The sequence below is a fragment of the Drosophila ananassae genome, chromosome 2L (genome assembly GCF_017639315.1).
Source record: "Drosophila ananassae strain 14024-0371.13 chromosome 2L, ASM1763931v2, whole genome shotgun sequence".
NCBI lineage: Eukaryota > Metazoa > Arthropoda > Insecta > Diptera > Drosophilidae > Drosophila > Drosophila ananassae.
Window position 1 is genome coordinate 24,056,255 of NC_057927.1, and position 15,910 is coordinate 24,072,164.

The 15,910-nt window shown below is 40.7% G+C and overlaps 2 protein-coding genes and 1 non-coding gene across 3 annotated transcripts; 1 reads left to right on the forward strand and 2 right to left on the reverse strand.

Moving 5' to 3' along the window:
• Nucleotides 1-73, forward strand: Trnak-cuu. Its single transcript has one exon. It is a non-coding gene; the product is annotated as a tRNA-Lys (tRNA).
• Nucleotides 74-4,669: 4,596 nt separating this feature from the next.
• Nucleotides 4,670-4,909, reverse strand: LOC6502489. Its single transcript, XM_001967422.4, has one exon. It carries the CDS (start codon nucleotides 4,907-4,909, stop codon nucleotides 4,724-4,726), a length of 186 nt encoding a protein of 61 aa, XP_001967458.1. The 3' UTR covers nucleotides 4,670-4,723.
• Nucleotides 4,910-5,647: 738 nt separating this feature from the next.
• LOC6503421 lies at nucleotides 5,648-6,256 on the reverse strand. The gene is made up of 2 exons (XM_001967423.4): nucleotides 6,164-6,256; nucleotides 5,648-5,884 (listed from the first exon to the last, which is right to left on the reverse strand). Exon 2 carries the CDS (start codon nucleotides 5,870-5,872, stop codon nucleotides 5,687-5,689), a length of 186 nt encoding a protein of 61 aa, XP_001967459.1. The 5' UTR covers nucleotides 5,873-5,884; nucleotides 6,164-6,256; the 3' UTR covers nucleotides 5,648-5,686.
• Between the last annotated feature and the right edge of the window lie 9,654 nt (nucleotides 6,257-15,910).

A 15,910-nucleotide genomic window follows, 5' to 3' on the forward strand; every position in this document is an offset into this window, starting at 1 on the left:
GCCCGGCTAGCTCAGTCGGTAGAGCATGAGACTCTTAATCTCAGGGTCGTGGGTTCGAGCCCCACGTTGGGCGAAAACACCTTTTTTGCTTCTTGACTATTTTTTTTTATATTAATTTTTATTTAGTATCTAAAATTTTTACTTTAATTACTTTTATTTCAATACTTAGCATTTCTTGCCAAAATTTTTAGTGACTACCTTTCAAATTTTCTCAAAGATGCCATAGCTGGAGCCAGACCAACTCAAACCACCCTCAGTCGCAAACAATTTTGACATTTGACTAATGCGGGACATTAGTTCTGCCAAAAATTTCTTAATTTACGGAAGAGAAAGGTGAACGCTAGAAGGAGAAGTGGGAGTGGATGGAAATGCGGAAAAACCAGCTGACTACTACCAACATGCCGAATTTATTTTGGCCACAATCCCATGCTCCAAAGTTTCGCCATGCTTTATCTGCTCAAAATTTGTCACAGCAAATAAAAAGTTTTGCTTTTCGCCTTGCACTTGTTCAGGATTTTTTCTGTTATTTTGTGCTTTTTCACCCCTCCGACATATTTGTTTTTTAATCCGTTGAGCAAGAAATAAAGATAAAAACTTAAGCTAAAATAAGTTTCTATAAAAGTGTGCAAAATTAAGGTGGATGGAGGGGATAGAAAGCAGCATGAAGTGCAAAAGAAATTTGAAGTTCAGCTAACGGCTGAAATAATAAAATAACTGAAAAGCAATTAAAAGCCAGTTGCTGGTGACTTGTCGGATTAGCAAGGATATAGCCAAGGGCAAAAACGACATTGTCCCTATGTAACTGTGACGATAACCTTAAAAGGGCTGGGCAAAGGAGAGCCATAAAAATCCTGGCGGTTTACAAAGCGACTAAATTCCGCAGCTTAAAAATGGACATTTAAAGCTTTATGTCCTTTTCTAAACAATGTCAGGGCTTAGCTTTTAAAATTATTGCAGTACTGGTAATATTGACAGACTAATGTGTAGTGCACAAAATTGTATTCACTCATGTTATGCGAGGTGCCATGACTTTATTAAATAAAATGTTTTGGAATATTTTATTAAATACACATATTTGTGTATTTTCGTTTCCCAAATACATCGAAATTTAAAATTCAAATATTTTGGAAGGCTATAAAGCTGCATTTCATCAAACAAGTTGCTGACAGTCTGATATTTTCCGGCAACTTCGTTCAGGTGCTGCAAAGTATAGTGCTTCAATATTCATCGGATGCTGGAAGCAAGCGGACATTTTCGTGGCATAGTTGGCAAAATTTTGCCGCGATGCTTATTGGTCTTGTTGTTCTTGTTGGCTAACAAAACTTTTGGCCCACAAAACCGCACACTCGCACACACACGCGTACAAACACATAACCACATGCATAGACATCGTTTTTGCATTCATGGCACATATGTTTCAACTCCCGATTTAGTTTTCGTTTTACGGTTTGAAGTTTCGCATTAAAAGCATTTCAAGCAGATAAATAGAGCATGGGGAAGTGGGACAAAAACACGGTTACAAATCGAGAGAGAAATGGTGACTTTCCCTCCCCCCCAGCCATCGATGCCATGTGTATGTGTGTCCCCTTATCACTGATAAAGTTTTTGTTTTTACTCCGCCGTTAGAATTATAATATAATTTCAACTGTGAGTACTACTCATGGAAATAACTCAAATTAAAGTTTTTATGCCTATGGGGCTCACACGAACGCAAGGACTGGATGCGACCGCCATCTTGTTTTCAGTTTTTGGATAAAAGTTGGAAGCACGAACCGAACGAGCAGACAAACATGGCCGAGAGGCATACAGGACTACTTGGATGTAACTCAAAAGAAGAACCCTCTGTTACATAATTCTGGCAATAAAAATCAAAGCACTAAGCTTGTACTGGTAAATATTATTATAATAATTACACACAGCATCAAAAGTTTACTAATTATTTCACAAAATTTACTTAATTAGAGAGCTATTTATGCCCATTAAATAGGCCAATAGGTTGAAAATTATTTACACATTTTACGTCCTGCTTCCGGCTTGATGCACTAGCATAATATTTAATCGCTGATTATATAAAAATGGACTTAATCTCTGTAAAAAGCCGCTTCGAAACTCAATAAGGGATATCAAATTTTAATAGCTGATCAATTTTGATATTTAAAGCGCTTTGGAAAAGGCTTATTGGAAGTTTAATCATCCTGACCGCAACCATTATCACTCCATATGCAGAACAATGGCTGTGGCCCGAGGAGGCCAGAAAAGTCTGTAAATGTGCATTTAAACTATTTCAAAAGTAGCCTCCTTTCGCCGACGCCTGGTTGGGCTTCGTCAGCACCCACTTTTGGCCAGCATCAATAACGGCAAAGTTTTAGCCAACAACCGACCGACCACAACAGCAACACACCCTTGGCTAGGCAAGCTCAAAAATTATGGCAACACTTTCATTTTTTTGCAGGGTGGTGGCTAGGGTGGACATTGCCTCAAAACGATAAGAAAAACTACAAAAGAAGACTGCACAGAAAAAGAATTATGCTTACATATAATTGATATAAAAATGGGATTTGAAGCCTCATCAAAGATATGTTCTTACTTTGGCTATATAATCACATAATTCTTATAATTTAGCAACATTTTCTTAGAATTATTAGTATTTTTTTTTTCTTGACGTGTTTCTGGAAATGCAGCCAACCGCAACTATGTGGCCCCCATAAAGTTGAGCCGTCACCAGAGGAGTCTTTGCTCCTCTGGTTGCAAAAGTTTTTTAGGGCCAGCTTGTGTTTATAAGATGGCCAAGTAGGAGCGTTCGGCTATCAGTTGGCCAGAACTTTACTGCTTACGTTCATCATATTTACGCGAGAGTTTGCTGAAGGAACTTTTCCGGCAGCCAGAGACCAGATACCAGATAGCAGATACTGCATGGCGAATACAAGTGCCGAAAACTGCAGCAAACTGCAGCGATTGCTGTCAGCTGCATGGCTCCCGGCGGCAGCCACTTGAGACTGCTTTTGAAAATTGTCCAACAAGACATTCCCACAACCGCATACACCAACCCACAACCCATTCGGCCACCCATTCTGCACCTCAAAATGCAGACCATCGGCCCAAAGGACATTGCAACAACTGACTGATAAATGTCGCTGCTAAGGCAGCAAATACGACTGAAAACATTTCCTTATTTCCTGCCCGTCCGCTGTCCGCTGTCCTTTGTCCCGTGTCCGCTGTCCGGACGGCCGACTTTTGCTACAGGAAACTTTTAGACCAAAAAGGAAACCCAGAGCAGCGGAAGGCATTCTAGGGAGGGCCCTTTTTTATGCAAGTCATAGAAATTTACAAGCCCCAGTGACAAGGACGGTTAGTTTATGGACGCGCAGCTGCTGCAGGGATGACAATTTGGCAACTAACAGATAATCAAAAAATCAAAATTAACGGAGAAAAAAAATTATATTTCATAGGATTTCAAAGGAAATCTATACTATAGAGTTGATAATATTTTAAGGTTAAAGTTTTAAGTTATGTTGTCCTAAATCTCCTCAGGAAATACATTATTACTGATCTTAGCGTTAATTTAATGAAATAATTGAAAGATTAAGATTAAAGTTTATTTACTATTCATTAGCTTATAGAATGCCAGCTGTTTTTAAGCTTATTTAAAAAAAATATATTATATATACAGATAGATATATACAGAAATCATAAGCCTTAAGCTCGTTTATTTGGCATCACTATTAGGGCGTGGGACATTTTGCTGTGGAAAACTTTGTTACATTGGCATATGCAATTGGGTTTGCTGCACATCCTGTCGACAGCTTGGACTTGCCAAAGTTTTTGCCACTGTTAAATGTTTTCTACGTTTTTATGTCTTAGCCTTCGTTTTTTGTGCATTTTGAGGCGGTCGGGCAAAGTTTTTAATGAATTTTATAGCAGGCTGCGGTGTTAGGCAGTTTCTGGCGGTGAGACGATTCAATCCGGGAGCGCTGCTTACGAAACTCTAGCTCAAGATAAGGGGCGGCCAAAGGTGCGGGAAGTCCAATCAAGCTAATCGCAGACAGTCATACCCACAAACATATGTATTTAAACTTATATATATATAGCATAGTACGATCCGAGAGACAATCAGCTTGACTTTGACGAGCTGTTTTTGTTGCTGGTTTGGCATTCAGTGGTGCTGATTTGATGTCGGCGCTTCGGTGTCGGCTGGGGCATTAAATGCAGCACATTAAAGCCGCAGGAGCCAGCACCGCTGACGTCTGACAAGCGTTGAGTCAATTACATGGTAATAAACTAATGGGCATCATGTCCGCCTGGCGACGACGTCATTCACCATCACCATCATCAGCCTCGTCACTCTTGGTCCTCACCCATGCTCGTTTAGGTTCAACACTTGTTGAACTTCCCATGGCCGGCGCAACACGCCAAACATAATTGGCCGAAAATGAAGTTAATTCGAAAATGGCTTTTGGGCTTAAGGGCAAACGTTGAAGTTCGAGCCAAGCAGGTTAAATGCCAAAACCTAGATGAAAAACAAGTTTCTTTCCTTAAAAAAGAAAGCACAGATTTGATTAAAATCATAGTGCTATTTTTTGGCCATCACAGCATTAACCTTTTAGCATTAACTGATTGCTTCCATTTAAACCTCAACCTACCAATGACGATAAGAAAAAAAAGAAAAGAATTTTTCTTTCAAGTAGTTCCATTTTACTAAGCCTTTAGTTTTACACTTTTTGTTTTAATTTTTGTAGACACATTTGTTGATGTTGGCACTGAATTGCGATCCGTGTGGGCATTCTCCGCGAATTACACGATCGACCACGCAGTTAGGTCCCTCCTTCTTAAATGGAGCTTTACATTTTCCGGCCGAAACAGCCACAGCAATGATGGCCAAGATGAAGACAGACAGCCAGGAGAAGTTCATGATGATTTTTGGCTGAAAATACAAGATGAAAGAAGTCGGTGGGTAAAAACGCAAATCCTTCATAAAAATTATACTGAACATCGAATTTTTTGATTTTATGTTTTATGTAATTTTGTTAATCCGAGAGAACTTATTCCATTTCTCCACTTAATTCCATTAATTCCACTTAACACCTGCACCTAGTTCACTACTCATTTATTAAACTTTCGTATATTTTCTATAATTTATGTCTATAATTCCATAAATTATTTTTGTCTCATCTTCAAAGAATTTTAAATAATTCACCAAATTTATACACTTACTGTATAGTCTTCACTTTTCAGAGCAAACTAAATGTTTTTGGAAACCGACTGGGGTTTTTATAGCCGCCCGATCGTCAAAAATCCCCAAAAATCCTTATCAGAAAAACACACCACAGATGACTTTTGACAAAATAAGCTTTCGCTGATAAGGAGCACTCGGCGTTGCATGGAAGGCTTGAAACATTCGGCTCTCTGGATGCCCATCCTTATCAACAAATGGGCAGGCCATTATGGAGTCGAAGCACCGTCGAAGTAGGCGTGAAAAATCTGCGATGGCGATGGAAGGGCAATAGAAAAAGCCAACCAACTGACATCAACTTTTCATGAAGACAGGTGGACCCACAGATTCCGACCTTCTCCTAACCTAACGTTACCCTAACCTTCCGCAAGTCCGACGTTGATAAGAAAAAATAAATTAAAACAATTTTGCTTTCAATTATTTTCCATTTTACTTCATCTTTATTATTGCACGTTTTTAATCTTTGTAGACACATTTGTTAATAGCGGCACTGTATTGCGATCCTGCTGGACATTCTCCGCGAATTATACGATCGACAACGCAGTTAGATCCTTCTTTCTTAAATGGAGCATTACATTGTCCGGCCGAAACAGCCACAGCAATGATGGCCAAGATGAAGACAGAAAGCCAGGAGAAGTTCATATTTATTTGTGGCTGAAAATAAGGAAAGACAAAATAACTTATTTTATACTCGTATTTATATTTTTTTCCACATATCCTATTAGTAAGTAATTATTTGTATAATTTATGTTTCAACATTAATTTAACTCCAATAATTATAATTATATGTGACTAAATTTTATAAAAAATAAAACCAAACTGATTCCATTTTTCACTAAGCACTTGTAATCATTACTCCTTTGCTATAAATCCATAAAAACTTGTTCACTTCTTCTAAGAATTTAAAGTTATTAAGCAATTTTAAACACTTACTGTATAGTCCTCACTTTTAAGCAAACTAAATTGAATTTGAATGCAACTGAGGCTTTTATAGCCGCCCGATCGTTGCGTCAAAAATCCATATCAGGAAAACTCACGACAGCGTACCTTTGACACAATTAGTTGCATTTAAGCTTTCGCTGATAAGGAGCAGTCGGCGTTGCATGGAAGGCTTGACACATTCGGCCCGCTGGATGCCTATCTTCATCAAAAAAAGGAAGTTGGCAACAATTCGCGCGACAGGAACGCGAACGGAACAAAAGCCATTTACATGGGGTCGAATAAGCGCCGAAGTAGGCGTGAAAAACCTTCGATGGCGATGGCGATGAGTCTGTCGATGGCGATGGCACTGTCGACCTCGATCGCAACGCAAAATTCCAAGCCAAGCAACTGACATCAAATTGTCATGGGGACAGGTGGACCCACAGGTGCTGGAGAGGCTGGTGGCGCTTTGGCATTGTCCAGGCCCAACAATGGAGACAAGGATTGGGGGCGCCTGTCACTTTCAGGAGCACAATGGGAACAGGAACGGGAACGGCAGCACTCCAGCTCTTTTGTGTGTTCAGCATATGTCATTCATATACAATTACGTTCGCAATTTTCGATAGTTGCAAGATGCGAAATGTGGGTGGAAAGTGCAGTGAAAGAAACCGTTGAAAGTTTACTTTCACCAAGTAAGGGGTATATCAGAATATCATAAATAAAAAAAAGGCATTTTTATGTATTTGTAGTTTATGTATTTATTTAAAAATTTCATCTAATTCAACATCTAATTTAATATTATGAACAATATTAGCTTCTACAATAAATAAAAATGCCATATACGAGTATATTATTTTTAAACCTTCATTACAGTCTCTTAGGAGCTTGATTATATTTACATAGTTCTATGAAAATTGAAATTTGATTGCTTATTCAGCGAAGCCTATGTCAATATTATTCTCGGGCCTTGTCCACTATCTCTGAGCGAGTCAAGTGTCAAGAAACATGAGCAATCTTTGCTCAAATTAGCCAAGCTGGGATTATCATCGCCTAAATCTAAGTGACAAACAATTAAATATAGAATTGTGGGTTTTCCAGATTTTTTTCCCCATTTTGCGCCGTTCGCCATTTGGAGCACTTTTAGTACGCATAAATCAAATGCTAACGAGCCATAAAGTTTCATTGTCAGGCCATGCCAGACGAACCAGCTCACTATTTCTATGTTATAGTATAGTTCGCATTTGATGAACGACAAACTGTTTACGAAGGTGGCCCCATGTCCAGTGTCCACTTCATCCGAAAAGAATCGAACGTGGTCCGGTATGGAACAGTGCGTCATAATTCACTCGGCACTTTGCTTCGATTCGATATGGTTGCGTGTCCATTGGCGACTTCTTCACTCTTGGCCAAGTTGCCGGTGTTCGGTTTAGGTTTTGGGCCTTAGATTTTTTGGGCTTAGCTTGTCGGTTGTCGGTTGTCGTTCGGCTCACTGGCCAGTTGGTCATGCCTTTGGCTTTGAATTATTGATGGGCGTATTAAGAAGATTAATGTGATGAGCTATGGGGCACGGAGAGTTTTGTCGCTGGCTGTTGTCGTTGGTCATGTTAATGTCTTCATTGTCGGCTTGGAGCCTTACCTTTACCGTTAGTCTCCCCTTTTCTGATGCCGTGGGTGTGTATTGATTGTGTATTGATGCGTGCATGTGGATTGAGCGAGCACCACACAAAACAGCAATAACGTTCATCAAGCTCCCCTCCCAGCCGCCCAGGACATGCCTGGTCTTGGCCAAAACAGAATCTAAGGTCGATTGGTCATTTTGTCGTTCGTTTAAGGTTACCTCTCAATTCGGTGTTTCTCCTTTTCTTGGTTGCAGTGCGCGTCTATAAGCCATTTTTCTTTCTACCTCACATAAGTTTTAAGCTCTCTGTAATTTATTTTTATAGCCGTGTTGCCGACGTAAAGATTGCAAATATGTAGTTGGCCAATCCTCAGCTTCGATACTGGCGGATCGGCGTTAAAGGAACACTATATAAGGGTGTCAAGATTTCACTTATTTAGAGGCACGCTATGTGCAATGAATTGCTTAAATCTTTTAGTAAAGATTGATTAAAACTAGTTGTCTTCCATTTTACTTACCTATTTATTTATCTTAAAAAACTCACATGTAAATATTATTTTACTCAATTTCCCATACGGGAAAAACCGATCCTTGGCCAATGGTAGACCAATCTTATTCCAGTCTTAGCCAATTTAGGGCCGCTGCTAATTTTTTGTATGGAACTAAATATAAATATATTTATAGCATTTATAGCATTCCGAAAACCATCATGCATTTTCCTTAATTACTTACATTTTTACCAATTTTTATCCACTTTACTGCTGCTAGGCTGCTTTTCCGCTTAGCCCCGTCCAGTTGCAACCTCAGACATTGACTTTGGTGAAATTGTGGCACGCCAAGCACATTTTGGAGCTCATCAGTAATACAGTTACACAGCGGACCACCAAGGAGGCCCAAAGGGGCAGCATAGTAGAAGGGGATGGGCGGTAAGGGCAGCGCCCGGCGGGGCAGAGTCAAAGCCAAAACCGAAACCAATGTTGATTTTATTGCTTGCCGCAATGTTTTTAACTTTTGCAGGAGCAGTGCCGCCACCACCATCACCAATTTCGCTGGCATTGCTGCACAGAGATATATTTTCGATTTTAAAATGCATTTATTTTAGAATTTTATCCCTGACTATCCGAGAGTTAGGACATAATCCTACAATAAAAATGGGAAACTTTATAGATGGGTGGTTGCAAGCTCTGAAATAAAATAAAGATAAAGCGCCCGTTTAATATTGACAGACAATTAAAATGATTCCAGAGAATAATAAGGAAAGTCAAGGTTCTTAAATACATATTTTACATTGTGTTATTATCAGTGTTTCTTTTTTTTCTGCAAGTGGCAAAGTTCCCCTGGGTGTGGGGCAACTGTCGCGTTGCATGTTGCTGCTATTACTGCGGCGCAGCACAGAACAGCATTTAACCACTCGGGCAACAAGGAAGCCAAACAGCCAAGAGCCAACAGGCAGCCAGACACCCGACCGTCAGACCGACAGTAAGCCAGTGCGTCAGCTAGCCAGTATGCCAGTACAGGCCAAGCTGGGCCCAGGCCATGGCAAAACGTGCTGAGTTTTCGTAATTAGTGCACAAGAGTGCAGCCCGATGGCCACGTGCAGCGTTTTGGCCGGGGAGGGTCTCCGAAGGGCAGGAATGGGATTACCAAGGAGCGAGGGGACACCAAAAACACTCTCCAGCCGCCGGAGCACGTTTATGTGGAGCTGCAACTGAAGCTGTTGCCGGGAACTGCCTTTTCGGCCTTTCGAGTGTGACATGGCAATGGCAATGCCTGCGTCATCTATCGCCTTTTTGTGCGAGTACGAGACCGAGTGCTTCCCCATCTGCGGCAGTTGGCTTAAGTAAGTTGTTAGTTGTTGGCCGCGTTGCCTTAGCGCGCTTGACACACAAGTTGTCGCCTTTAAGCCACAGCGCCTGCTGGCCGAAATGAGATTTTTAAGATTCTGAGCCGGTGGGAGAAAATTGAATGAAAAAAGAAACACGTGCTTCGGCAAAAGGTTTCATAATCTGAGCGGAGGACTTAATTTTAATGCTGTAATAGTTGTCAAATAAAAACCGAAGAATAATGACTGTAGTCATAAAAGCCGACAAGACATTTATGCTTAACTTAAAACTTAATCTTCGTCAAGTAGTTTTCACTAGAAACTCGATTGTGAAGAACAATATCAAGTCATCTTTTATGCGGATTAGGTTTCCTTTTGAAGCAACCAATAGCTAGAATTAAAATCAATGGTATAGTTTAACAACTTTTCAGAAGCCATGACAATCAGTTCTTTATGCCTGAATTTTTTGTTCTCAGTTTTTGGCGCTCCAACGCTAACGACATTGGCAGGCAGCAAACAGTTTTCAGCTGCCATGGCCTTAATTTTACTGATTATGGCAGCAACCAGGCAAACTTTTGGCCATTAAAAAAGATTCGTTTTAATGAGTTTGGCAGACAAGGCAACAGCCCACAGCCTCCCGTGGATCCCCGTCTTCCCGGCCCCCACCTTTCGGCCATTTTATCGGGAGAAAAACTGTCGCTGTTTATCTTTCGCCAGTTGGCAGTCAAAATGCAGCCAAGGTCTGCCCCCGAACTGGACCCCAGTTGCATGTGCATAAATATATTTAAACAAAATATTTATAATACTGGTTAAGAGATTTTTATACAGTACGACTCTAAGACTTTAATGAAATCTGCACTGTTGGAGAATTTGAAGAATCACTAGTCACTTTTTAAACTCAAATAAATAAATAAGCTGCTATTATTTTAGCCTCCATTGTTCATGAATGGGAAAATCTGCATTTTAGTGCAATTAACATTTCGGGATGGATGCAATGGGCTGGCAAGGGTCGCAGTGTTGCAGCAACCGCTTCCCATAAATCAGCATAAATTGAGTGCGCAAATAAAGTAATTGTCCTGGCCGCCGTTTAAGGCTTGTTAATTTCTGGGCCAACACCCGATACGAGTAAGACTTTTACCTGACCACATTCGGGGAGTAATTTAAGACATCGTACAGTGTACGAGGGCGCTAAAAAATCACTTGTTCTGCTAATTGAAACCCCTTTGCAATTAAATGGGGAAAACAAAAAACTTTCTCGCCGACCGGGAATGGGAGGTTTTTTTTGTTGATTTTCCAGTCCCAGATTGACAGCTGTCATGGTGATAACCGCAGTGGGACTTGCATCGATTTGGTCTCCTTTTTTTCAGGGATTCAGTTTGGGTTTCGATGGTTTTTCGCTGGAAACTGGACAAAATGCAGATGCATTGCTCATTTTCTCACTGGCGAACTAGTGGGGCAGAGCTTGTGTAATTTCAATATTTCACAATAAATCGCAACGCCGCCAACGCGTCGGACTTTCTCCGGCTCCACGGCTGGTGGGAGATTGGATCTCCAGCATCACATAACGGTTTGACAATTTGCAATGCGCCTGCGCCTGTCACTCCAGTTCGGGTCCTCCGGATCGTCCCATGAAAAATGCATAAGTGACGAAAAAAAACACATATATATATGTGTATGAAACAGTCAACTGCCCAACAATGGAACTCAAAATGCGGCATTCAGACAGAAAAAGATACTGCTGACCGATTTGACCGTATATGGACTTGTTTACTCCTTATGTTTATTAGTCCAAGTCCACTGCAAGTCCACTCCAAGTGGTGCTCTGCTGCAGTTCAGATCGGAATCAGTTCGAACGCCTACTGACCGACTGACTGTCATCGTCCCCCTCCACCCACTGACCAACAATGGAGCAGGTTATTGGTCATCGCCTTGAGTAGTTGAAGTGAAATTAAGTCATTTTTCAGTGCATTGTATAAGAGAGTGGTGTGGCAAATAAGTGGGAGAGTTGCAGAATATAGATGATGAATATTATGGGTTATGGTAATATTTTCTTATTTTTCAATTAAAACTATTCCTTGTGATCCTACTCCCTCACATTTTAAAGTTTAGTTCGTATGCAGTTTCTTTAATATCCTACAAAATCTTACTAGTAAGCGCTTAATCGGTGTCAACCTTACCATTAATATTACTCTCAAACAATTTATCACAATCACCACTTTGACCGCTGGGCTGTCGTATCAAAGTGAAACTAACCAAGCACTTGCAGCACCACAAAGTGAACCCCATTCCATCTCACCCCTTCGGCAAGGACACTGTCCCTGGTTTATAGAGCCACTTTGGCCCAATTGTGGTTGCCTTGGCCAGTTGTCGGGGCTTGTGTGGTTCGGACCAGGGACAAGGCAATACCCGCAAATATTTGTAAGATGCCGAAGGAAGTGTGTGGGCGAAGAATATTAAAGGCTGGAATAACGACTTCCACATTATCGAAAATTAAGGCTAAGTAAGTAAGTGGGCGAGCTCACCTGGCGGCAATTCAATTGACACAGATTTATGTGAATCATATAATCAATAATTGCCAACAATCATGTGAGAACGCTAATTTCCACGTCGGAGCAATTAATTGAAATGAAAAAGGCTGCAGGGCTTTGGCGTTACGAGGGGAAATGGAAAGCAATCTAAAGGTGGAGTGGGGAGCTACGATTATGTCTGTTACAGACATGTTCTTTGACTTTAGCTTTGCCTTTCCCACCCCGCACTCCAAGTTAATTAATGCGTGCAATTTAATAAAAGCATAAGCGATATATTTAACCGCCATATCCGACAAACACTGGGCGCAGTTACCCACCGTTCCCCCCAACCAAGCAGGCAATAAAATTAATCAAATAATTACGCTTAGACAGAGCCAACAGCCAACAGCCTCCGGCCCGAACATTTGACTTATCAGCGTTCATAAACGGGACATTAAATATGGTCAAGAAAATCAGCCTAGAACTGCCTCCCATCCATTCTCCCTCTTTCCTCTAAAAACCATTTTTTTCCAGTTGGTCTTGCTGGTATCGGTTGTGTTGTTCGTGTTGTTTTCACTTGAGCGCAGCCAGGCATTTATCATTTTTAATCGAATGCGGAAACAATGGAGCGCGTCTAAGTAGAGCACTGGTGTGGGCTGGGGCCTGCCCCGTCGATGGTGGGCGCCCCTCTTGGCAGCCACGAGAAGAAGCCAACAAGAAGAAGTCAATGCGCCAAAGAGGCCAACGAACAGCAACAGAAGCACCAGCAACAGCTCCACCAGAAACGGCAGTAAGTGCTTAAAACAAATCTATAATAATTCCTTTTAATTGTTGCTCTGCAGAGTGAGGGGCACATTAGCAGTTCAATTGAGTTGGGCGGTTGCCTAATTGGGGAATCATGGGAAGGATCTTGATTTATATGGCTTATGAGTAGCCTACATCTACACACAAAATAAGTAGAATATTTTTGCAAATAAATATATTATAAAAGTATAATATTTTAAGATATATTAAAGATATATTAAATCCTGAAAAAATCATCTTAAATATTTTGAGATTCCTGAGACCATTTACAATTCGTCTTGACCATTAGTTGAGCACTTAGAAAAGCCGACAAAGATTTTTTCAATTTTTCCAACTTATGGTCTGGACCTCCCCACCTCTCTAAGCCCACAATAGGGTCCAAATTGGAAGCCAAAAGCTAATGTAGCAGAAAATTACTTTATATGCACATGGCAGAGCGGCCAATAGATGGCGCTACGAGTTCATTGGAGCTCCGCTCAAGAGCCTCGCCTATCAGCAGGCAATATCGCACCGAACTGCAAATTTAATTTGCTTTAAATTGTTGTTAAATGCGAGCAATTGAAATTTATGCCAACAACACGCAGCCCAGTCAAAAAAAACACAGAAACCAAAAACCAACCAAAACAAAAAACGTGATAATCTGCAATGGCAGGGAATTGCCACAGCCTCTCCTCGCCATCATTGTCGTCATCAATTTAGCCAGAAATTGGTGACGACGTTGTTCGCACATTGGTTACTAAGAAAGGATATTAAATAAATTAAATACATAAATTTAAAAAATTGTACAAATTTACTAAAATATATTTTCAACTTCCTATTTATGTGTGTTGTATGAGAGATTGACTATAGTGCATATTAGAAATTTATTTTCCTTCAAAGACACTGTATGTTGGTTGCAATTTTTAGTCTGCTTTTTTGCAGTTTAAGAGTTGGTTTTTTGTGCTTGGCTGCCGACGATTTGGCGCCGTCTGGGGCGCATGCGCGAATGTCCTTGTGCGCTATTTTCAGTTTCTGATTCCAACACAATAATTTTATAGTGAAAAGTGAAGTAAAACAAATGCGACAAAGCAAATGGCGCAAATTGCCGACTGTCTGCCGAGAGCTGTCGGCCTGTCTGTCCGTTTGTCTAACTTAATACGGCATGAAATGTCAATTGGGCTGGCAGCCTTATAGTCAGCAACCTGCAATCGGGCCTGTGAGCCCAAATAGCCTCACATAATCAAATTCAAAACAAATTTGTGCGATCAGAGAACTCTTTACCTAGTCCGAGAGTACATGCGAAAATTGGCAACAAGGCTGCGCCATTTGGAACTGGTTTAAAGTTATTGTCCATCTTTTGATTTTTCTTGGGCTGTCGCTGATGTTGCTGTTGTTAGTTTGATGTTGTTGCTGCTTGTTGTTGGTAATGTTGCTGTTGTTGTGTTTGGTGTTGCTGTCGGACATCGACAATGTCGTTGCTGTCTCTGGTTGGTGGCACTTGTTTGTTGTTGCTGCCGTTGCCGTTTGCCGTTGCCTTTCGATGTTGACTCTTATTGGCTTTTTGGCTCGGTGATTAGTAGGTCAGAGTTTTTCATTTCCAATTGGATATGTTGCACAAGCGGCACACACAATCTCGCTTACACAAAACAAGTGTACGAGAGTGTGTGCCACCGCTGTTGGCCATATTAGGAAAGGGTACAGCCGCAGCAGCCAACCAACATTCGACTATGACTACACAGACAGGCAATAAGAACTACACTCCAAAATCAGCAGCTTTGATTCATTCGAGGTGCTCACAGTTTGTGGGAAAGTGTCATGCCCGACGAAGCCATCAATTGTACTCACAAAGTCACACACAAAAAAGCAACAAACCATCCAAGGATATTGGCAGACTTTGGTCAAACAAATTCCTGAAAATAAAATATTACTTTCCTTTAAAAAAAATTAATTAAAACCTTTTGTTATGGCCAATATCATGACTAATTACTAGCAAAGAGTTTAAACAAAATTGTTGTGGCAATCCAAACCGAGAACACTTTATAATAAATTTAGTTCAATGTTTCCATCTGGTAGCTTTGGGAAGTCCTTATAAGAAAATACGAAAGTAACAAATATTTGGGATTAATTAATTTTTACAATCAAATATTCCGGTCTCTTGCTGTAACAAACAAAAAACTTTAAAAGCCAATGGCAACTTCCTTTTATTTTTGTATTGGTCAGCAAGCTAAAAATACGTATACCTCCGCAAAATCACTAAAAATATTTTATTTATCTTACGAGTGGAATAACGCCCGAGTCTTACCTCGCCAAAGGCAATGCCAACGAGAAAGCATGAAAAACAAATATAAATTTTTATATTTATTTTCGTTGTACTTTTGTGGGGGTGGCGCCAAGCCAAAGACCCGAACTCCGACTCAGATTCAAGCTGGGGAGCTGAGGAACCGAGGTGGTGGTGGTGGTGGCCTCCAAAAGCACAAAAATTCGCACGAGTATTTAACACCAAGAGCCAAATAACAAGCTAGCAAGAAAGAGCAAAAAAAAATAACAATAAAAGCAGATAATAATAACAGTCGACTGGCAATCAATTTGAAATTGAAACGCGCTTTTATTGTGGTAGGTGGGTTGGTATTTTCCTATAAACGATATTATGGCCGTGCGTAGGCTTTGGAGACCCTCCTGCCCCATAGGCATTGACTGCGACTTCGAGTGGCTCTCACACTCCGTGACTGTTTTGGCCAACACCAATTGAAACTTATTATCTGTAATTAGAGCCAGAAACCCAAGGCGCTGCTCGTGCAGTCCGGCTCTGATCTTTCGCCACTAAAATTAGACTCTGTCATAATTTCAGTGCCATCTTAAGGAGTTTATTTTTATACGTTTTGATTGGATTTTAATGTGCGTATCTGCCAACTGCATGCCCACATCAAAGACTGTTCAATTAATCAACCCAAGTGCGGAATGGAATAATTCTCATTTTATGCTAAAGTGATTTAGGCGTATCGCCGGTAATTGATCATCACGAACTTTGT